The sequence below is a fragment of the Callithrix jacchus genome, chromosome 1 (assembly GCF_049354715.1).
Source record: "Callithrix jacchus isolate 240 chromosome 1, calJac240_pri, whole genome shotgun sequence".
NCBI lineage: Eukaryota > Metazoa > Chordata > Mammalia > Primates > Cebidae > Callithrix > Callithrix jacchus.
This window is the reverse complement of record NC_133502.1, coordinates 28,966,058-28,990,721: the sequence shown is the minus strand read 5'-3', so window position 1 is coordinate 28,990,721 and position 24,664 is coordinate 28,966,058. Positions and strand designations below refer to the sequence as shown.

Here is a 24,664-nt window from a genome sequence, read left to right as displayed (position 1 = left end):
CCCCATAGGCACATCACAAATTCATGCAGATATATATGAATACATGTCACACACACAGCCTGTAAGTATATAGATATACCCCACCTACACACTCACAGAGATACTCCCTCCCCCCACACATACACAAGCATACAGACCCCTCCCACCCACATCAATTACTATGTTCCAGGCCTTGTTCTAAGCGTGTTTGTATCTGACCTCATTCAGTTCTCCTGACTACTCCAACGGTGGGCACTACTGCCCCCACCACACTTGATGGAAGACAAAACTGAGGAACAGTGAGGATAAGTCACCTGCACAGGGTGAGAAGCAGCTAAGCGCAGAGCCAAGGGGTGAGCAAGGCAGTGCTGCTCCAGGGTCTGCGCTCAGAAGCCTGAGCCATGGTGAGTTCAGAACACCTCTCTGGAAAAGGTATAAAGTAGTGTTTTTATGCACAAGCGATTTTAAACTAGAAAAGCAAATTGTGTCCACCAAGCATTTACCTAGAAGACGCACTGCTGCCCGCCTGTATGAGGGTCGGCATGACAGCCATGAAGAGACCGAGCTGCACATCCTGCGTCACCAGCATGCCGAGGAGCACCGTGCTGTAGTCAATGTCGCCTGCAGTGGTGGGAAAGGCATTGAAGACAGGTCTATAGCAACTCAAAGCAGCCGAAATTAAAATACTGCCATTGTGCACACTTCCAAAATAACTCACACGATTTTGGCACTTTACATTTTTAAGAATAGACTTTAAAATCTCTTTGAGAACACAGACTGAGGGATTTTAAGATTAAAAATCTTATAAAGCAAGTCACCAAAATACCTTACTTCTACTACTTACTTGTTATTTATATAATCACTGAAAAACCTCATGACAAAAAGATGACATGGCAAACAAGATGATAGATAAGCACACCAATTTCACTGTGTCGCAGAAACACATGAAGAAGTCTTCGCTTCTTACCTTTATAACTTCCCTGAGCTACTGCAGAAGGCCTGACTCAGGCTCCTCTGGTCACATGGTATGTTCCACACGTGCAGACCCACCCAAGCCACTGCACAGAATGAGCCTTCTCTGTGTGACCAACACAGACGTGGTGTCCAAATGTGCAGACCCACCCAAGCCACCACACAGAATGAGCCTTCACTGTGAGACCGAGCAGGCTCGGCAGACAAACACTAGAATGAGGGCAGAACAGCAGTAGCCATGACTAGCTGAAGAGACTAAACAACTCTGGAAAGAAGAAAAGAAAATGATGAAACACTTTTCATGAATTCAGTAACTTGCACAAGACTACAAAGATCCCCATTTTCAACACACAGTTCTGGCTATGAACTCTAGTAAATATGCTTCTAAAAATTAAATTGTCATTCCCCAACCTCATCCCAAACAAGGTTTTTTGTCTTAAAAAAAAAAAAAAAACAAACAAAAAACAAAAAACAGCCGGGTATGGCAGCTTCACTTTGGGAGGCTGAGGTGGGTGGATCACCTAAGGTCAGAAGTTAGAGACCAGCCTGACCAACATGGTAAAACCCCATCTCTACTAAAAATACAAAAAATTAGCCAGGTGGAGTGGTGGGCACCTATTAATCCCAGCTACTTGGGAGGCTGGAGCAGGAGAATTGCTTCATCCCAGGAGGTAGAGGCTGCAATGAGCCGAGACCGTGCCATTGCACTCCAGGGTAGGCGACAAGAGCGAGACTTCGTCTAAAAAAAAGAAATAATAATAATAATAATAAAGCTACTGCTATTACCAGATTTTTAAAGACCAATCTGATAGAAAAGGCTTATTTTTAAAAAGTAGCAGAACCACACAAAACCCCCTCCATGCCAGCAAAAATCTCTTTCTGGATAGAAGTTCAGGTAACATTTTAGAAGGCTTGATTTACTTATTATACAAAATTAAATTTTCGGTGAACAAAATATCTTGGCCTAGAATTTTAAAACAGTCTGAACGGATGATCATGTTAGGCTGTTGTGGCTACAGCTTTGTGCCTTTCAGGGTTACATGATTCAGAGATAATAAAAACTGCCTCCCAACTAGTGCTGTCTGTGCAGAAGCCTCACAAATTGGTGACTTTCACCATAAGGCTTGCTTGGGCTGGTGATCCCCGCACCTCCCTTCATCTCGCAGCCTTTGCAAGACGGGAGGGAGACTGTGAGATGAGAGTTTGTAGCGTGTGAAGGAGCTGAGCTACCCCCATCTTCTGCAGATAACACAGTCACACCTGCGCCCCTTCTATTTAAAAAACAAAACCAAAATCTCTCACTACATGTCACTTTTCAGACATAGCCTTTGGTGATATCACTGCCAGCATTTTGTAAACGTCTTAAATATTTTGTTCTCTTCCTTTGCACCAATCATAGTGAACTGGTTTAAATCCACAGGCATTCAACTGTCGTCCGCAAGACCATGCACCAGACTCTGCAGAGATCAGGTATCTTCACCACAGTCCCTGTGCAGAACCCCAAGTCCACACCCACAAGGCCTGCACAGGAAACCTTTGCTCGCTGGGAGTTCACGGGGCTGCAGGAGAAAGGCAAGTGCTCGGAGCCGGGATGGGTGCCAAATTTCAGGAGCGCAATCAGATAACAGGGAGATGATTATTCCCTGAAATAGCACAGCTTCTCTAATTTCTCAACACTTTTACTATTGTCATCTTTCTGAAATTTGCACTTTTTTTGTGCTTATCACTACAACCATTTTATTTTTTTCCTCTTTTCCATTCCTTTTATTAAAGTTTAAATACACAGAAAACAAGGAGTATATGAAATGCTCACATACCCGCTAAGGAATTTTGCTGAATTTTAAACCTGTGACACATTTGCTTCCAATTTTTAAGGAAATAAAGTCCTGAGAGTGCCACCAAGCAGCTCTGTAAACCCCTTGCCGCTGGGACTGTCTTTACTCCCACGTGACCTTATTCTTAAAGGTCATCATCCCTTGAATGCACTTCTGCTTAGTGTAACATTATAGATTTGGAAACAATGCTGGGTTCATTATTTTCTCATATTAAACTTCACAGAATCAACATTTCTGCAACTTGCTCTTTGACCATGACTATATCTGAAAACCATCCATGCTGGTGCACAAAGCTCTGATTCATTTTTAAAACTGTGGCGGAGTAGACCACAATTTATCCATTCATCTCTTGATGGACATTCAGGAATTCCATTTATTCACCAGTATAAAAACTGCTGCATAAATATTCTAGCACATTGTTGGGGAGCCTCTTTTCCCCTGGCTTGCATTTTCATAAGAAGGGAATGTCTCCTTACCACTCCTGGCCTCTTGCCTGGTCCCACCTACTTTACTCCCAGAGACAAAGCCCTCTTCCTGGGAATGGATGGAGCCCCTCTTCCTTTGGTAAAGCAGCCAGCCACAGCTCCTGGTCTGGAGTTTTTCTCGCAGACCTGAGTTCCACAGGGCGGGCCCTGCCCACGGAGGCCTCTGGATGCCAGTGCTGCATGTGGCTGGGTGGTGAGGCCTAAGCTCATCACTGCCAGTCATGTAACCCACACCTTCCTCATGACCCAGCTGCCTGCCTCCTCTGTTCCTCTATGCGTGGAATGACACATTCACTGGACCCCTTCGAGGGTTTAGGCCCCAGTATCACATGAACTGGCTAGCTATCTTGAGAAATAAAAAGGAGCAGAATTTGGACCAAAATCCACATAAGACTGAGGCTTCTGGTGTGGTCAGAGTTGACACCTTTAAGCTCTGGTGGTACAGTCTTAAGTCTGGGCTATATAGGAATTTCTTTTTCTTCTTCTTTTTTTTGAGATGGAGTCTCACTCTGTGGCCCAGGCTGGAGTGCAGTGGCATGAACTCGATTCACTAGAATCTCTGCCTCCAGGATTCAAGCAATTCTCGTGCCTCAGCCTCCTGAGTAGCTGGGACTACAGAACACACCACCACGCCCGGCTAATTTTTGTATTTTCAGTACAGACAGGGTTTCACCATGTTGGCCAGGATGGTCTTGAACTCCTGACCTCATGTGATCTGCCTGGCTCAGCCTCCCAAAGTGCTAGGATTACAGGCACGAACCACCGTGCCTGGCCATCTATAGGAATTTCTAATAAAATTTCAAACATATGCAAAAGTAGAAAGAGAAATACAGTGGATCTCAAGGAACAGATAATCCAGTTTCCATGATCAAGTAGAACAACCTTGTTTCATATACTAACCTCCACTCTACCCTCCTGAGGGAAGCCCCAGACATCATCTTAACCACACATCTCAGGGTGCCTCTCTAAGGGATAAGTCTGGTGTCCAAATTGGAAAGAATTAAATGATCCTGTAAGAGACGGGATTATCTTAAATGTAGAAAATCCTAAATACTTCACACACAAAATTCTGTTAGAATAAACCAACTCACAAAGTTGGAGGGCACAGAATCAACACACACAAGTCAGCTGCATTTCTATATACTAAACATGAACACTCTGAAAAGGAGATTAAGGAAACAATTCCATTTACAACAGGTCAAAAAGAATAAAATGCTTAGGACGAAGTTAACTAAGGAGGCAAAATGCTTATACACTGGAAACTTCAAAGCGCTGTTAAAAGAAATGAAAGACACACTTAAATAGGGCATCCTGTATTCACGGACTGTAGGCTTAATATTGTTTAGATGTCAATACTACCCAAATTACAACTACAAATCCAATACAATTCCTATCAGAATCCCGACGATGTTTTCAGAAGAAACAGAAAAACCTATACGGAATCTCAAGTGACCCCAAACGGCCAACCTAAGTCTTGAACAGTTAGTTGGAGGATTCACTCTTCCTGGCCTCAAAACTTACTACAAAACTATAGAAATAAAACAGCAGCATTTGGAAATTAGAAACTGTTTTTCCACTTTTTAGTGGTTACCTGGTTTCAAAAACAATTATTATAACATACTCTGGATCAAGAAAAAAGGTACAAAGCATCATGTCATCAATGACCAGAGCCATCACCCAGCTTCTGAAAGAAATGTCACAAGCGGCTGCTGCCCTGCCTCACTCTCTGATCGCACACCTTCCCCGTCTCCGGCAGAGGCACCCTGACACATCTGGCTTTTAGTGTAAAAGTTTGCATGTATGTAAAGCTCAGACTTTATTAAATATGTTGTATTCTACATCTTATATTTTTCCTTCTATGCTTCAGGAGTAATTCACAATAGCTTCCGCAGAATTCCAGTGTATGAATACACCTTAACTGTCCAGCATGTTACTGAATATTAAGTTAATCAATTTTTTGCAACTAAAAATAATGCTGTTGGCCAGGCGCAGTGGCTCACGCCTATAACCCAAGCACTTTGGGAGGCCGAGGCAGGGAGATCACAAGATCAGGAGTTTGAAACCTGTCTGACCAGCATAGTGAAATCCCGTCTCTACTAAAAATACAAAAAACTAGCTGGGCTTGGTGGTGGGCTCCTATAATCCCAGCTACTTGGAAGGCTGAGGCAGGAGAGTCGCGTGAACCTGGGAGGTGGAGGTTGCAGTGAGCCAACATCATGCCACTGCACTCCAGCCCCAGCAACAATGTAAGACTCTGTCTCAAAAAAATAATAATAAAAATGCTGTTTTGAATTATAATATTTTGCAAAAAAATTTCTAGGCTATGTATGTAGAAATGGAATTTTCTGACTGTAAAACTGTTCTCCAAAGTGGCTGAACCAATTTACATTCCCATGGAGAATGCTTAGATCTCATAACTCCACATTCTTGCCAAGGGTACAACATCAGGTGAAAAACGTTTCCCAGGGCCAGGTATGGTGGCTCATGCCTGCAATCCTAGCACTTTGGAAGGCTGAAGCAGGAGGATTGCTTGAGGCAAGGGTTCAAAACCAGCCTGGGTAACACAGAGAGACCCCGTCTCTACAAAAAAATAACAAACTTAGCCAGGCGTGGTGGCACACACCTGTAGTCCCAGCTACTCAGGATGCTGAGGTGGGAGGATCGCTTGAGCCCAGGCGGTCCGGGCTGCAGTGAGCCAAGATAGAACCACTGTGCTCCAGCCTGGGTGACAGCAAGACCCGATCTAAAACAAAGCTTGGCAGCCAGCTCATGTGGATGGCATCTATCTCAGTCCCCTCAGTCTGCAGCCCCAATTACTAGCGAGGCTCCTGTCTCCATGTTCACTATCATTCAGGTTTCTTCTCCCAAAAGTTACTTACTCAGACATTCTGGCTATTTTCCCATTAGGTTAATTTTTGGTTTGGATTTACAGACGTTCTTAATATATTATGAATATTAATCCTTTGCTCTAAGCAAACAATAAATAACTATGGGAAATGTCTTCCTCTGACCTGTAGCTTATTTAAAAAAAAATACTTTTCAGCCAGGTGCAGTGGCTCATGCCTGTAATCCCAGCCCTTTGGGAGGCCAAGGCAGGCAGATCACAAGGTCAGGAGTTTGAGACCAGCCTGACCAACATGGTAAAACCCCCGTCTCTACTAAAAGTACAAAAATTAGCTGGGCGTGGTGGCGTGTGCCTGTAGTCGCAGCTACTCAGAAGGCTGAGGCAAGGAGAATCACTTGAACTCGGGAGGCGGATCCCAGATTCCATCTCAAAAAAAAAAAAGCCTTTCAATGAGTTACATAGTTTGCCCTACAGTGAGGTTAGTATGAAAAAGAAAGTTACAAAGTTGAATGTGTCCTATGTATCGGTATTTTCTCTTTTGAATTCTGCTATATATATATTTTTTTTTGAGACAGAGTTTCGCTCTTGTTACCCAGGCTGGAGTGCAGTGGCGGGATCTCGGCTCACCGTAACCTCCGCCTCCTGGGTTTAGGTGATTCTCCTGCCTCAGAATTCTGCTATATTTTAAGGAATTCTACCCTGAGATTATAAAGAGATTTTCTATTTCCTTCTCCTAGTTTACAGCCAAGCTAATTTTATTTTCCTCCATTTGGAGAAGCTAATTCCCACTCCTGGTGAGCTGATCTCCAGCTTCTCTGCAGTGTCTGTGGGCCCCACTCCCCAGCTGCATCTCAGCCTATGGTGCCACTATCCACCGTGACACCATCAGTCCCGACAGCTGCTGGGGCTCCTCATCTCAAACTCATATTGCCTATGGTTGGCCTTCTGGCCCCAAATACATTTTAGGATCAGTTTGTTCAGTTTCATGAAAAACCCCGCCATATTTTTTTATTGGAACAGCTATGAGTTTATAAATTTGAGGAGAAATTACATCTTTATGAATAGGTCTTTTCATGAACTCTGTGAACACAAATTCACTCCATTTGTGACTTTATCCTCAAAAGTCACAGCTCTCTTTTGAGAAGTTTATTCCTGAAGCTTTTTTTCAAATTACATCTGCTAACTGTGCTGTAGTTCTATCACACATTTAACAGGTTTAATTGTAAATTTCTTACATTTTCTAAATGGGTTGTGGGTCTATCACACATTTAACATGTATAATTGTAAATTTCTTACATTTTCTGACTGCGCTGCGGGTCTATCACACATTTAACGGGTTTAATTATAAATTTCCTCTCCAAGTCCAAGTCCTGGAGTCCAACTCCTTCCCAAACAAGAGCCCCTCCTATCTTCTTACTATGTAGAGTTTCAGCCTGGCCTTCAAAAGCACAAACTCAAACACTTCCTTTTCTAACAGGCAGAGTTGACTAAATTTATCAACTTCTAGAACCGTCCGTCTCCCTGCTGTCTCCACGCCCAGCTCCGCCTCTGCTGGGCCCCCGTGCTGGCCCTGTGAAAACGGAAGGGTGGGCGGTGCTCTGGGGTCTTCACACATCAGAAATGCCAGCATGTCACCCCCAACTCTTCCATGGTACTTTTGCTGGACACATTATGACTTGTCTCCCAAGGGTGTGGGATACCTACCTGCTATATTCTACCACCTGAGGTTACTGAGACGTGTCCTGTCAGCCCATTTACATGCTGTTCCTTCTTAGACCACCTGTCTTTTCTGCCAAGTGTTCAGACGTTCCCTTCACGCTCTACTGCAGTACATGACATACCTGGGTGGGCTTATTTCCCTTTATCCTGTGGGTGTTGGAGACAGGCTCCTGACTTGAGTTCTGAAAACATACCAGGCACCCTCTCCAGTCCAGCACCTGGGCTCTGAGTCTGTATATACTGACCCTCTCCATCCACTCTCCGCCCCTCTCCAGTCCAGCACCTGGGCTCCGAGTCTGTATATACTGACCCTCCCCACCCACTCTCCGCCCCTCTCCAGTCCAGCACCTCGGCTCCGAGTCTGTATATACTGACCCTCTCCATCCACTCTCTGCCCCTCTCCAGTCCAGCACCTGGGCTCTGAGTCTATATATACTGACCCTCTCCATCCATTCTCTGCCCCTCTCCAATCCAGCACTTGGGCTGCAAGTCCACATGTACTGCACACTTATTTTGAATTATTAAGCTTTTCTGTCCATAACGAGAGTTGACACTGTGACTACTGAGTCTGTCGGCTCTTTTCCAGCCACACATTTCTTTGCAGGTGTGCGTATTCTCATGTGCGGACCATTAACCCGGACTGTTTTCATGCATCATTCCTGATGTCCACTTGGTCATTTTCCATTCCACTTGGCCCTTGATCCTACGTCCCTGTCCAGCTCTCACAATGGGGCTGACCCTAAGATCAGCCCATAGGGATGCTGGGACCAGAACTGAGGAGGCCAATGGCCAGGGCTACCCATCCAGTGTCTAGCAGGGAGGCTGCATCTCTGTCCCACTGGAGCCTCAGGCCCAGCAGAAGGCAGTAGATTTTTAAAAAGTCTTCCCTGTCTCCTTTCATAGAAGGAAGCTTCCCAAGTCCCCATCAGACAGTGAGGGCACGTGTGGGTCCTACATACTCCAGCACCCAGCTCGGTGGCCCACGGCTAGCTCTGCTCAGGCTCTGGGTTCCTGTCAGAGGCACAGAGCCCGTTGGTTTACAGGAGAGGTCAGACACACCTCCTTGGTTTTCTCTTCTCATAGTTTCTCTAGTTCTATGCCTTTGTGTTCAGTGCAGGGTGAACATCAGAGTGAAGTTACTGTGACATTTCTACCTTGTATTTTACTGACTTTTAGAAAATAAGAGCTAAACAATGACAACTTACCCAGCAGGCTGTCAGAAACAGTGGCCCTGCCAAAGCCTCCCTGCACAGGGACATGGTCCTGCCTAGGCTTCCGAGCAAGATGGCTTCCACTAAACACAATCCCGATTTAGAGGCGCCAATATTTCATACACACAATGAAACTAAGGCCAAAGCCTCAGAGTGAGGAACACCTTCAGTTACCAAAGCACCTTGATTTCAGGAAGAAAAAGTGTGTCAATTCCCAGTGCTTGCTAGGGTTAAAGCAGCCAAACCCCACACACGACTTCCTCACCTTAGGTCATTTCCAGTCCTCAGTGGTTTTTCAAAATCTTGGTCCAATTTCTCTCTGACCCTCAAATGATCCTAAATTTGTAAGCATGTAATGGGCATTTTTCTTAATCAAGTGGAGAAGTGGAGGTTTGGAGGAGCTGAGTTCACAGGAACATCAGTTCCTTATGGAATACAAGCCCCGGTATCCACAACTGTTAGGAGTGTCCTAAGAGGGGAAGTAAGACTTATAATTTTTCATCACAGGCCCTCAACTGTGAATCCAAAAGTCATTACACACGAGCATGAATTACACACGCACTCAGAACATGCCATCTACACGCGAGCATGAACTACACAGGCACTCGGAACACGCCGTCACCTACACACGAGCATGAACTACACACGCGCTCAGAACATGCCATCATCTACACGTGAGCATGAACTACACACGCACTCGGAACATGCTGTCACCTACACACGAGCATGAACTACATACGCACTTAGAACACGCCATCACCTACACACGAGCATGAATTGCACATGTACTTGGAAAACACTATCACCTACCTTCTTTGTCACCCCGAGCACTGCCCACGAGGAACCTGGACACGAGGGGTGTGCTCGACAAGGACAGACACGTGGAAATGAAGACGCTCTGCGTGGGTTTGATCCGCAAGAGATGACCCCACAGCAAGCCAAATGCAATCATTAACAGTGTCATGTAACATGGCCCTTGTAAGGAGATCTTCCACACCTTAAAGAGAACACAGTGATTCACACGCTTTTTAGTGACAACAGGCAATGACCACACCACACAGACTGTGTGCATTTCTACATCCAGGAAAGGAGGCAGAGCTGAGCTTTTAGGAAGCAACGCTGGGGTCGCACATCCAACACCATCATCTTAACACGATGAATACTCACACTGGGCTTCCTCAGTGCCAGGCACTGTCACAGGGCTGCACGCACACAATACACGCACACGTGTGGTTTACACACATGCACTCTCTCCCCATGTGTGTACATAAAACCTAATCCTCAGAACTACTTAAGGACAACATGACAATTTCCTCCACTTTTAGATGAAAACACTGAGGCACATATAGGTTAAGTGACTCATCCTGGGTCATGTGGTCAGTATGTGTCAGAAACTGGACGTGAATCCAGGCAGTGTGGCCCGAAAATCATGGCACCTCGGGGTGCACTCAGCAATGTTAAATGAGATGGGGAAGGGGGAAAAAAAAGCACATTTTGATTATAAAATAATACAAACTACCTATTTATATAAACATAAGTATTACAGATTAACCAAATAAATTAACCTGAACTCCTCCTATTCTACTTGAAGTACTCATTCATTTTTTTTTCTCCTCATTGCATGGTCCCAATCAAAATAAGCATCAGTTCCCTAATTCTAGGCCCTCTACTGAAAGTGAAAGTTGGGCGGGGCCCTAGAAGGAAAGGATGCAGGGGCTGTGTGGCTAAACACAGGTATTGTGGAGCAGCTGGGCACAGGCAGCTCTGGGGGGCCCACCCGAGAAGCCCGCCAGCCCCAACATACACAGGCAGCTCAAGGGGGACCCACCTGCATAGCCCACCATCCCCAACATACATGGATGGCTCTGGGGGACTCACTTGCGTAGCCCACCAGCCCGTGTACACAGGTGGCTCTGAGGGGACCCTAAGCCCACCAGCCACCAAACAGCTCTGGGCTGCAGAGACTCAGATAGTCTCTAATCTCTGGGCTCCCTCTGCCGCGGACCCTCTCTCCTTCCACAGCAGGGGAAGGGTCAGTCCCCACAAAGGCTGCTTCTAAATTTCTCTTCTCTACTTCCTACACTTGGCAATCATGAGGGTTATCACAGCACTAATCTCAACTCTTCCTCTTCCTAGAGCAAAGGAAGCACCTGTGCAGGCCATGCTGGCTGCAGCCTGAAGAGGCCCCTGGGCTCAGGGGTTACTCCTGTGAACAGTGTCCTCCAACTCTGATTTAGGGTCTTCCTAACCCTCAAGGGACACCTGGAGTTGAGACCTGATCTGCTGCTAACTCACAGTGCGCCATGGGTGGGGAGCAACCTCTCTGGCTTTAGTTTCCACATCTGTAGAGAAAAGGCAAGACTCTGTTACCTCTGAGGTCATTACCAGAGTGAACCTTCTCTGACCTTATTATCTTGTGTCACCCCACACTCTGGTCAGGAGGGCCCTGGGAGCAAGGTGTGGAGATGCCACAGTGGGAAACAGTTCCAGGAACAGCCACAGGGGCACAGGTGAGAGTAAGAAGCTTCCTGTTCAACATGAGACCTGTGCACGCATCAAAAACCCCACCTGCAGGCCCACTCAGGTCAGAAACTGTGGGTTAGCAGGCCCCCCAGGTGGCCGCATGTGCGCTGGAGGGAAGGATGTGCTGACGGGCGGGCTCCTGGGCAACCTGGCTCCCTCTGTACTAGGACCTCAGCCTCAAATACTGCCTCTTCAATCATCGTCTTCTTCCTCTTCTAAGACACATTCTCCTGAAATCTCAAAACACAAGCCACAGGGTAGGGGCAAATCTACGTTATACACAGCCTCAGCTGGCACCCACCAGCCCAACATACCTTGGGCTCCTGCAGCCCTGGAGGACCCGGAATATCACAGGTGCTCGACAGGTACTTGTAGAAAGAACAGATAAGATACGAGAGAGAAGCAAACAAAACTCCCAACCCCAATGGCTCTATGAACGATCGAGAGAGGCAGAAACTGACAGATTCTTAAGAGATCAAGTTTAAGGAACAGTTGAAGTCAAGCTAGAGGTGCCAGCGGTTACCACGGCGAGAACAGAGCTGGCTGCTTTCCTCGGCACTCACACTGCAGGGCTTCGGGACGTCAGCATTTCAAGTAGTTTCTAATCATACCGTTAGAGGTCCTAAGACAGGCCTGCTGGCAATTATTAACATTTCAAAAACCCAAGAAAATTATTTTCCCACCCACAAGCGGGGCGTGCAGGCTAACCCACGTGGCAGGAAGCTCATCAGAAAAGCTACTCCGGGTAACTCATGCTGTTCTGAAGCTCAGCCAGAGATAGATAGATATATATGTATATCAGAGTAATAAAAAGGGGAAAATAGACACATTGCTTAATTATATCATTTTCTGCAATCTGAGTCCACAGACCTAGAAAAACCGTGGGATGCTGTCTCCAGGAACCAGAGTGGGGCTGGACTCCAAGGGCTCCTGCCAGGGGCAGCAGCACAGGCTCAGGTATGGGTGAGGGGAGCTGGGACCAGGAGACCCTCCTCAGCACCGAGACACCCGTACATCCCAGACACCTGCCCAGCACCACTCAGTCAGGTGTCAGAAAGGAGTTTCACAGACGTTTCCTGAGTCCCAATGCAGTGTCTGTCCATGCATCTAACTCTGTCACCACACAGAGCAGCTGAGCACAACTCACAAAGAACGCCAGGCTATTCCTGAGCCCCCAAGTCTACACCACCAAGCAGGCACCTCAGAACTGGGTGTAAACCCTCAGAAGCACCATCTAGACAGCAGCACTGATGAAACACGTGCTCACACTGCTTACAATTGTCTTAACGTTATGTTACACGATGTTTTTTATTTAACTGTGAATACTATAGTGGCGAAAAATACAAACTACAAAAACGCAGAGCCAAAAGAAACTTGAATCTTCCAGATTCCTCACTGTGTAGGAGAGGAAATGAATGTTCCGGCAGGTACGCGCTCTGCGGAAGCTCCACTGCACAGCCAGAGCTGCATCCCCTCCCGCCTCCCCTAGGGGCTTGCTGTAAAGTTCTCTAAATTATACATATACACGCCCACACCCACACCCAGACAAGCCCATGCTGCACCATGAAACAGAGGCCTCCGGTTTTTACAGAGCCTCTCGGGACACAGGTGAGGCAGGACACTGAGCAGCCACGCCCCCTTACTCCCCCATAACACGCTCCTCCACAGGCCAGGCAGCCATGCAGCCCATGCCCCTCACCCACCCGCCAACATGCTCCTTCACAGGGTCAACAGTAAGGATGGGGCCGCTTTTCCTTAGGACCCAGGAGAGTGGTGAATTCTCTTTAATCTCCAAGTTCATAAATTAACAATTTACAAGACCTATAAAAAGAAATATAGTATCTGGAGAACACCCTAAAGTAATTCAGAATGTCTTTTGAGCTTCAGGATTGCTCACAGGAAAGGGAGAGCAATGAGGTGATGGACAAATGGAGCTTTTAGTGGAAAAACAGAAGAGTAAAGAAAACAAAGTTCTAGGTGAGAGGATGAACTGAGGAAGAAAGGGAAGAGAACACAAAGAAAAAGGTACCAGTGAGGTCGGAGTTCACTACTGAAAGTAAACACAAGACTTTCAAAGAAAAGTTGATTTTTCCTTATAATGACAAAATATATACTGCTTATTACAGATAATTTGGAAAATACGGAGAAGAAACCAGCCACCCATGGTTCCCTGGCACATGTATTTCCTCTATTTTCCCTGCGTATTAGTTTCTTTTACATTGCCACAGTCATGTTACGTGCTCCTTTTTTCCCCCTAGTTTAGCATTCTAACAAACACTTTCCTTTGCTACTGCATGCTCTAACTTCGCAATGGCTACCTCATCGTCCATCAGGAGTCATGGCACAGTTCTACTGTTTCTTAAAAACTTATAATGGGGAGCTGAGACCTTTAGAAGGTAAATTTTTGAAAACTCCTGTTTGATTCTTTGCTTTGGATACAGACCTAAAAGAACTACTGGGTCAAGGAATATGGACATTTTAAGGCTCTTAGGTCAAACTGCTAGACAGCTCTTCAAAAAGGTATACAAATCCACAGAGCTGGAGAGAAGCTCCACAATCTGTGCATCCAACAAACGACTAATATCCAGAATTTACAAAGAAGAATCTACAAAAATATCAGCAAGAAAAAAAACCAAAAAAATCCCAACAAAAAGTGGACTAGGGAGGCTGAGGCAGGTGGATCATGAGGTCAAGAGATCAAGACCATCCTGGCCAACATGGTGAAACCCCGTCTCTACTAAAAAATACAAAAATTAGCTGGGCGTGGTGGTGTGCACCTGTAGTCCCAGCTACTTGGGAGGCTGAGGCAGGAGAATTGCTTGAACCCAGGAGGCAGAGGTTGCAGTGAGCTGAGATCGCGCCATTGCACTCCAGCCTGGTGCCTGGTGACAGAGCAAGACTCTGTCTCAAAAGAAAAATAAAAGTGGGCTAAGGCCATGAATAGACAATTCTTAAAAGAAGATGTACAAATGGCCAAAAAACATTAAAAAATGCTGAGTATCATTAATGATTGGGGAAATGCAAATCAAAACCACAATGTGATACCACCTCACTCCTGCAAGAATAGCCATAACCAAAAAATAAAAATAATAGATGTTGGCGTGGATGTGCTGAGCAGGGAACACTTCTACACTGCAGGTGCGAATGTAAACTAGTACAATCACTATGGAAACCAGTGCGGAGATTCCCTAAAGAACTGAAAGTAGAACTACCATTTGATCCAGCGGTCCCACTACTAGGGAAAAAGAAGTCATACGACAAAGATACCTGCATAGGCATATTTATAGCAGCACAATTTGCAATTGCAAAAATATGAAACCAGCCCAAATGCCCGTCAATCAACAATTGGATGAAGAAAATGTGGGATATGTGTGTGTGTGTATATATATCACCATTAAAGAACTTACTCACTTAAACAAACACCACCTGTTCCCAAAAAACCTACTGAGCTAAAAGAAGTGAAAATTTAAAAAGGAAAGAATACTACGTGAGGGGCTGATCGATTAGGCAAACCAGACACTGTAAATTAAGTCACTTCGTTTAAAATGACCAAGTCTTTCGTGGGGGAAAAAAAGGGTGTACAGTTGGATTCTCATGAATCTGGTTCAAGAATGCCTATTGCAGTCACTTAAAAACTTTTGCTAAATCGATATTAGTTTTCCAGCTAGCACTGTAGGCAAAATGGTATCTGATCTTCATTCACAGGGGTTCTTTTTCTTACCAACAGTGTTCATTTTAACTCTTCCCACCCCAGCTTTTAAGCAGCCACTTTCCTCTCTTTTGAGGTGTCTGTTGAAAAACAGTGTCTTTTAATTAACGCACTTCCAATTTACAAAGCTTTTTCTAGGGTAACACACTGAATATGTAACCTCTATGAAATCTGACCCTCTAACAGTTTTTACCTTCTGGGAGGGACCCATCTATTCAAGTTCAAACACATTACCTTTCAGACCTTTCCCGAAATTAGCCATGTGAAAGCTAGTTCCAATTCTTCATTGAATTTCTATTCTCTCAAACCTCATGTTTTTTATCTTTTTGAATTTGTTCCAAAAATATCAAACTGAAATATCATATTCTATTCTAAAAACATTTAATTTGACAGTTAATTCATCAACAAGTATTAAAAGTCTATGAACTAAAACCACATGATGTAAAGTTCCTTAGAGGCAGCAACAGATTGATGAGGTCCTTACCTTTCTTAGTTTTTCTGGAGAAAATTCTAAGCCAACAAGAAAAAGAGTAAAAAACACCCCAAATTCTCCTAATGTCTCCACTTGCACAATAGACTGAAAAACACACAAAACATAGAGCATATAATTTTATAAGTTGAACTAATTAAGTATACTCAACTAAACAATCGTCCTAATATGCCCAGTGGAATTATTAAAAACAAAAAAACAAAAAAACAAAAAAAAAAACACCACACACAGCCGGGCATGGTGGCTCACACCCGTAATCCCAGCACTTTAGGAGGCTGAGGCGGGTGGATCACGAGGTCAGGAGTTCAAGACCAGACTGGCCAACATGGTGAAACCCCGTCTCTACTGCAAATACAAAAATTAGCCAGTGTGGTGGCAGGCGCCTGTAACCCTAGCTAATCAGGAGGCTGAGGCAGAGAACTACTTGAATCCGGGAGGTGGAGGTTGCAGTGAGCCGAGATTGTGCATTGCACTCCAGCCTGGGTGACAGTGCAAGACTCTTGTCTCAATTAAAAAAAAAAAAAAATACGGTTATGCAGCACTTTGGTTGCATTCAGTATGTAAAGGGCAGTCTGAGTAACCTGGCCCAGAATGTTACTAGAAAGGACTCCTTAAAACTAACAGAATGGAAAGAAACGAACAGGGCTGTTGTCTCCAGCTACTCCACCCCTTCATGAACAGGCACAACAGCTTCCGTAGGGTTCAGAGAAGACGTCCCATGAAACTTGAAGGGACATCTTTGAAATGGTTTATAGCAAACTGGTATCTTCATTAATTCACATTCAACACTTTTTAGTCATTATAAATTTTTTTTAATATTCTGTTAAGCAGATACCAAAACAGTTAAATTTTGTTCTTACCTTAATACTATTTAGTCCTGAAGGTCCCAGAAGTACACCACAAATAATATAGCCAAACATTGTAGGTAACCCTATAGCTGTACACAGCCAGCCACAAGGCAAGGACAGCATTCCGATGGTAACAATGTCCTGTAGAATAAAATAAGAAACAGAGTGTCAGATAAAGTGATAAGAGCGTTGGCTGGCTAAGAAACAGAACAGGACGTAGTTAGTCCCTGATTTCATCTGATGGGAATGAAGAGTGAAGACAAAACCAGATTTTCCTGCTGCGGAGGGTCCAAGAGAAGCTGAGAACCTGAAGAGTATATTCTGGGAATAGATGTAGTTAGTTCCTCATGGCCTAAAGATGACAGTCACCCTCAGTATCCTTAGGGCAGTGGTTCCAGGATCCTCCCCCGTCCCCGTATCAGACCCTTGGATCTCAAGTCTGTGAAATGAAACGGGATGTGCATGGAGCCTAGCACATCCTCCTGTATAAACTGCCTCTAGATTACTTACGATACCTACACAATGGAAACTGTTATATATAAATTTTTTACTGTATTGTTACTCTTGGGTTTTTTTCTGAATATTTTCATCTACAGTTGGTTGAATCTGAGGATGCAGAGCCTGTAGACACAGAGGGCAGACTGTACAGCAAAATTTTTGTTTTGCTCAAGCCCCACAGAGTGTTCTAAGAATTCTGAGTCGTAGAATTCCACTGAGTTTTCTAATTTGGGAAACTTTCAGTGCTGGTGTCCAAAATGCAATTCATGTGGCTTCACCATGACGGGTGCGGGCAGGAATCTTTAGTGAGTGCTAGCACTGCTATGCCCGCAGTCTGAAGGTCAGCGAGAAGCAGGATGCAGTCTCAAAACCTCTCCCGGGAAATTGCTGATTCATTACAATGGGAGAAAGAATAACCTCACGGAGACCTCTGCCCCTTCTTGGAGGGCACTGACGGTGCTGCACAGCAGCCTCAGCCCCTCCAGGGTGGGCCCACTCCGTTGTGACCACATCTCTCTCTGGCTGGTCTTTCTCTGCCTGGGACAGCACCATCTTCGAGCCTAGATTCTCTGGCTTGGTTTCTGCTCCTACACCACTTCCAGTATCTGCTAGAGACCTGAAGGTTTCTCAGGTTCTGCCAGGCTTCCCTAAGGAGCTGCACCTGTCACCGCCATTCCGCTCCCTCCTTAGTAACCAGCTAGACCATGATGCCCTCAGCTTCAAGTACTTCCCTGCAGAGCCTTTTTGTAGACTGAGCTCCTGGGAGGAAACAGGTCTGAATCCAGTTCCATCTGGAAAGCCACACTGCTGGATGGGTTCTCACACTCTGCACCCCAGGACTAAAGGAAGCCATATATAACTCCCTAGTCAAGACCTCTGCCTTTTAAGGATTTTTAACTTCAGTGAAAAGTTTTTAGAAGACTAAAAGCTTTAGTCCCATTACAGTAACTCCTAATTTCAAAAAGTCTTCCAAATTCTCCAAAACAAAGTTAACTTTCATTTTAAAGTTATCTTATTCCTTCAGAAAAAGAGATTAGAAATTAAGGGAAGATGCCTCAAATCACAGAAAATTTAGGGAGTTTTAGTAAAATCTCTTAGAAGGAAGGCTGTACACTCCAGTATCATGTTCAGAAGATGAACCTTGGTCATACTGACACTGTGAACCAGGACAAATGGGGGAAGGCGGGCCTCCCCACCACATGACTTGCTACCTTTATAAAGTGGTGATCTGCGCGTGGGATGGTTGAATCTCTGGGCTTGGTCAAAATATACTGGTTGTTCTGGGAGTCGATCAGCATGCTAAGGCCCAGGTCGTCCTCCACTTCCCGTTTTGTCATATTTTGCTTAGAATTGGCCTCTTCTTCCTCCACCCGCAGAACTGCCTCAAAATTGACCCCCTTGACCTGTAAGAATAATAATGTTATGTAATTAAAATCAATTAAGTGCTTCCGAATTTTAGAGAATGAATGCTAAACAGAAGAATGTAAAAATGTAACACTCAACGTTCATTAGCAGTGAATCAGGACTCCTTTCTCAGTTAAAGAAGTGACTTAGTAATGGACAGATGCAGGCTTTTTGCTACTTTCCATCATCTACTTCACATTCTTTCAAAAAATTCACAGCCCTTAAAATACCTATGAGTTCTCCTAATTCCATAATTAGTTGATTTTTAAACACCTTATTTCTTCTGCTCTATTTTTACTGTCTGTCTCCGCTTTCTTCTCTAATCTTATTCTGATTTTTTATTGCCCAACCCTTTTTTTTTTTTTTTTTTTTGGGGGGGGGAGGAAGGCAGGAAGGAAGGGAAGAAGGACGGTAGGGAGGAAGGAAGGGATGAAGGAAGGAAGGAAGGAAGGGAGGAAGCGGGGAGGGAGGGAGGGAGGGAAGGGAAGAAAGGAAATCAAGCAATGAAAGAGACATTGCCGACCTGGATCTAGAGGTTTACAAGTTGATTTCTTTTTTTTTGAGAGAAGGAAAGAAAAAAAAAAATAAGTAAAGGAGAGGAAGAAAGAGGAAGAGAAAGAGGGAGAGTAAATGGAAATATTGCTTTATTTTGAAAAAAATTGGGTATTAATAATGGCCAATCAATGTTTCATTTAAACTAATGGGTAGGTGTGATGTGGTATTGACAAGAATGTATATTTTGTGTATTTGAAGTGGAGAGCTCTATAAATATTTATTAAGTTTACTTGTTCTGGATCTGAGTTCGAGTCCTTGATATCCTTATTAATTTTCTGTCTCATTGAGTCTAAGTCTCCTATCTGGGTGTTAGGATCGTTAGCTCTTGTTGTTGTATTGATCCTTTTACCACTATATCTTTGTTGCTTTAAAATCTATTTTATCCGATACAAGAATTGCAACTCCTGCTTTTTATTTATTTATTATTTATTTTTGCTCTCCATTTGGTTGGTAAATCTTTCTCCATCCCTTTGTTTTGAGTCTTTGTGTATCCTTGCATGTGAAACAGGTCTGGATGTAACATGCCGTTGGGTTTTGGCTATGTCTTTTGATTGGGAATTTAGTCAATTTAAATTTAGGGTTACTGCCATTTGATGTTGACTGGCTGTTTTATCCATGTGTTGGTGTAAATTCTTCTTTATGTTGGTGCTCTTTACTTTTTGGTGTATTTTTAGAAAGGCTAATACTGGTTGTTTCTTTCTGTGTGTAATGCTTCTTTCAGAAGCTCTTGTAAAGCAGGCCTGGTGGTAATAAAATCTCTGAGTTCTTGCTTGTTCATAAAAGATTTTATTTTTCCTTCAGTTGTGAAGCTTAGTTTGGCTGGATATGAAATTCTGGGCTGAAGGTTCTGTTCTTTGAGGATGTTGAATATTGGCCCCCACTCTCTTCTGGCCTGTAGAGTTTCTGCTGAGAGATCTGCTGTAAGTCTGATAGGCTTGCCTTTGTGGGTTATCCGACCTTTCTCTCTGGCTGCCCTTAGTATCCTCTCCTTCGTTTCAACCCTGGTGAATCTAACGATTATGTGCCTTGGGGTTGGTCTTCTTGCGGAATATCTTTGTGGTGTTCTCTGTATTACCTGGGGTTGAATGTTGACCTGCTTTGCTAGTTTAGGAAAATATTCCTGAATAATATCCTGAAGGGTATTTTCCAGCTTGGATTCATTCTCTCCGTTGCATTCAGGTACACCTATCAAACGTAAATTTGGTCTTTTCACATAGTCCCACATTTCTTGGAGACTTTGCTCATTCCTTTTTATCCTTTTTTCTCTAATCTTTTCTTCACGTTTTATTTCATTAAGTTGGACTTTGACCTCTGATATCCCTTCTTCTGCTTGAACAATTCGAGTGTTTAAACCTGTGCATACTTCTCGGAGTTCCTGTATTGTATTCTTCAGTTCCATTAATTCACTCATACTCCTCTCTAAGTTGTCTATTCTCAATAGGATTTCATCAAGCCTTTTGTCAAAGTTCCTAGTTTCTTTACGTTGGGCTACAACATGGTCTTTTAACTCACCGAAGTTTGTTATTATCCATTCCTTGAAGAGTGATTCTGTCATCAGGAGGCGCTCGTTCTCCATCAAGCCTTGTTCCATTGTTGATGTGGAACTGTGATCATCTTTAGAGGGAGAGGCGTTCTGACTTTGAGTATTCTCAGCTTTTTTACGCTGATTTCTTCCCGTCATTGTAAATTTATCCTCCTCTCGTCTTTGAAGTTACCAACTTTCAGATTAGGTCTCTTGAGTGGACGTCCAGGTTGTTAGTTCCCAGGGCCAGAGCAGCGGCGTTAAAACTGATGGTGCTTTTCCGCCCAGGATTCTCCTGTCAGGCTTCCTTCTTGTGTCCGTAGTAGGCGACTCTGCCTTCCCGGGGCTCCAAACCTCGGTCAGAAGGGGAACCCGTCCCGTTTACTCTGCTCCGAGAGCTGCCGCGCCGAGGTGCCGGCGGAACCGCTGCGCCGACCACGAGAGTCGCGCTGGCGACCCCTGTGTTTCCACCACTGGGGGATCTTCTGCTCCGTGAGCGACCAGACTTTGTCTGAAAGTGTGGCGTCCTCTAGTTCTCCGCGCCTTCCCTGAGAGCTGCAATCCCGGGATGTTAGCGATCGGCCATCTTGGATCGTTCAGCTGCCCAACCCTTTTTTAAGTCTCATCAAGACCCAGTCAATTTTCGTCATCAATCCCACTTTTTTTCTTAGAATCTTAAACACACTACACCAAATGAGCAGCCTGAATTCCTGCTTCGGAGATAAAGATCATTTTCTGTAAGGCATTCACTGCTCCCCCTGCCACAGGCGTTCAAACCAGAGCGACTCCACCTTGAACATAAGCAGGGTAAAATGAGGATGAGACCTTCTGGGCTGCCTTTCCAGGACAGGCGTTCTCAGTAACAGGCTGAGACAGGAGGTCGGCAAGACTTGTATCACAAGATACAGGCCACAAAAACCCCACTGACAAAACAGGATGCCATGAAGAAGCTGCCAAAACCCACCAAATCCAAGATGGCTGTGAAAGTGACCTCTGGTGGTCCTCACTGCTCATTATACACTAATTTAATACAATAGCATGTGAAATGACACTCCCACCAGCGCCATGACAGCTTACAAATGCCATGGCAAGGTATGGACATTACCCTATGTGGCCTAAAATGGGAAGAACCCTCTGCTCTAGGAAACCCCCACCCCTTTCCCAGAAAATTCATGAATAACCCACTCCTTGCTTAGCACTAATCAGGAAACAGATCGCCCTCAGGACTGCTCTGCCTACCCAGTGGTTACTCTTTTGTTTCTTTACTTCCTTAATAAACTTGCTTTCACTTTACTCTGTGGAGTAGCCCTGATCCAAGAACTCTCTCTTAGGTCTGGACTAGGACCCCTTTCTGGTAACATCCGGTAGATCAGCATTAAAACCCAATGTCCAGGCCCTCTTGATAGCAGAGTCCCAATCCATCCAGTCTCTGGAAAATGGACACAAGCTGCTGAGGGGAACTGACTGCCGGTGTTAAAAATGTAAAAGGAAAACAAAGGAATGATTAGCTTACTTCTACAAGACCAAATTATTTTCTCTATGACACAGAAGTGTTTTAGTTTGTCTTCACTCTTAACTACACTAAAAACATACACGTGACCAATTTCAGTAACACGCCTTCCAAGCAGAACGTGGCTCAGCTGTTTGAAGGCTTACGGATTTATTGTCATCAAAAGCATGTTCCTCGATCTCTTCCTCCAGACGGTCTGCTGCCTTTCTTACATCTTCAAGGATTTCATCAAGCATGGACAGACTTCTGTTCTGATGCTGCACACTCTTCAGCGCTTCAGCTTGGTGTTTCTCTGCTGCCAGAAGTGCCACATACTCTGCTTCTTCCTAATCATTTGTAAGAAAAGAGGGAGATACATGAAGAAATAAGCCAGGACATGACTTTCTCAATCCCTCAATCAATTCTGCTTTCTTGGTCAAATGTCCCTCTTCATATGTCAATAATCTAACTGGTCAGCTAGGGAAGTCACGTGTCCTAGTTATTCAAACATAACTAAGTTTAGCGAAATGTTTAGGCAAAGTTTTTCGTACATGTACATCAACACGTGAGAAGCATTTGCTACACAAAAGTAGTGTAGTATCTGTAGGTCATCTATTCACACAACTCATTTCCTCAACAGTGACACTGCTCCAGCCCTATCACGTGAGTGCAGCAGTACTTTACAACCAGGGGTGAGACCTGAATGTGGAGCTACTATCTAAACTCGATGCACAGTCAAATTCAAGTTACAAGGGAAAACTGTTCCACAACACATGTAGAAACCAATAGCATTAATCATTTGGGGAACTGATGAGTGATGTCGGAAATAGTAACTTAGTAACCTATTTTACACAATTATATTTTATCAATAATTTGCTTTTAAACAATTATTCTTTTTTTTAATTTTAATTTTTATTTATTTTTTGAGACGGAGTTTCTCTCTTGTTACCCAGGCTGGAGTGCAATGGCTCGATCTCGGCTCACCGCAACCTCCGCCTCCTGGGTTCAGGCAATTCTCCTGCCTCAGCCTCCTGAGTAGCTGGGATTACAGGCACGCGCCACCATGCCCAGCTAATTTTTTGTATTTTTAGTAGAGACGGGGTTTCACCATGTTGACCAGTATGGTCTCAATCTCTTGACCTCGTGATCCACCTGCCTCGGCCTCCCAAAGTGCTGGGATTACAGGATTGAGCCACCGCACCCAGCCCCTAAACAATTATTCTTAGCTAAAGGGATGGAACATAGGACAGCAGAGATGACCAGAGCCAGAAAAACATTGTTGCCTCAATTCTCAAGTAGTCACAAGACATCATCTGATGCCACTGACAAAGAGCTGCAGGTGACACACAGCTGCAGGTCACATCCAGCTGCAGGTCTAGCACACAGCAGCAGGTCTAACACACACAGCTGCAGGTCACATCCAGCTGCAGGTCTGACACACGGCTGCAGGTCTAGCACACAGCAACAGGTCTCACACCCACAGCTGCAGGTCTCACACACATGGCTGCAGGTCTCACACACATGGCTGCAGGTCTCACACACAGCTGTGGGTCTCACACACACAGGTCCCACACACAGCTGCAGATCTCACACACACAGCTGCAGGTCTCACACACATAGCTGCAGGTCTCACACACACAGCTGAAGGTCACATCCAGCTGCAGGTCTCACACACACAGCTGTAGGTCTCACACACACAGCTGCAGGTCTCACACAGCTGCAGACTGACACACAGCTGCAGGTCTCACACACACAGCTGCAGGTCTCACACACACAGCTGCAGGTCTCACACAGCTGCAGACTGACACACAGCTGCAGGTCTCACACACACAGCTGCAGGTCTCACACACACAGCTGCAGGTCTCACACAGCTGCAGACTGACACACAGCTGCAGGTCTCACACACACAGCTGCAGGTCTCACACACACAGCTGCAGGTCTCACACAGCTGCAGACTGACACACAGCTGCAGGTCTCACACAGCTGCAGACTGACACACAGCTGCAGGTCTCGCACACAGCTGCAGGTCTCACACACACAGCTGCAGGTCTCACACACACAGGTGCAGGTCTCACACACACAGCTGCAAGTCTCACACACACAGGTGCAGGTCTCACACACACAGCTGCAGGTCTCACATACACAGGTGCAGGTCTCACACACACAGGTGCAGGTCTTGCACAGCTGCAGATTGACTGACACACAGCTGCAGGTCTCACACACGCAGCTGCAGGTCTCACACACACAGCTGCAGGTCTCACACACACAGCTGCAGGTCTCACACACGCAGCTGCAGGTCTCACACACGCAGCTGCAGGTCTCACACACGCAGCTGCAGGTCTCGCACACACAGCTGCAGGTCTCGCACACACAGCTGCAGGTCTCACACGCAGCTGCAGGTCTCACACACACAGCTGCAGGTCTCACACACACAGGTGCAGGTCTCACATACACAGCTGCAGGTCTTGCACACAGCTGCAGGTCTCGCACAGCTGCAGATTGACTGACACACAGCTGCAGGTCTGACACACAGCTGCAGGTCTCACACACATTGCTGCAGGTCGAGCACGTGACTGGAGG

General features: G+C 45.1%; 1 protein-coding gene across 8 annotated transcripts in view; it reads right to left on the bottom strand.

Moving 5' to 3' along the window:
• SLC9D1 (solute carrier family 9 member D1) overlaps positions 1-24,664 on the bottom strand; it is a 59,573-nt gene that overhangs the window by 26,273 nt on the left and 8,636 nt on the right. For 3 of the 8 annotated variants that reach the window (XR_013521851.1, XM_035294686.2, XM_035294698.2), the window contains exons 3-8: positions 22,252-22,431; positions 18,326-18,517; positions 16,629-16,757; positions 15,763-15,855; positions 9,857-10,043; positions 483-600 (exon numbers count right to left, since the gene is read on the bottom strand). Coding sequence is in view for 7 of the 8 variants with exons in the window: in XM_035294686.2 (XP_035150577.1) it covers positions 483-600; positions 9,857-10,043; positions 15,763-15,855; positions 16,629-16,757; positions 18,326-18,517; positions 22,252-22,431 (899 nt within the window). In the remaining variant the exon portion in view is untranslated. Of the gene's footprint in view, positions 1-482; positions 601-9,856; positions 10,044-15,762; positions 15,856-16,628; positions 16,758-18,325; positions 18,518-22,212; positions 22,432-24,664 lie in introns of all 8 variants that reach the window. The other 5 variants (XM_054251967.2, XM_054251974.2, XM_054251971.2 and 2 more) reach the window with 4 other exon arrangements.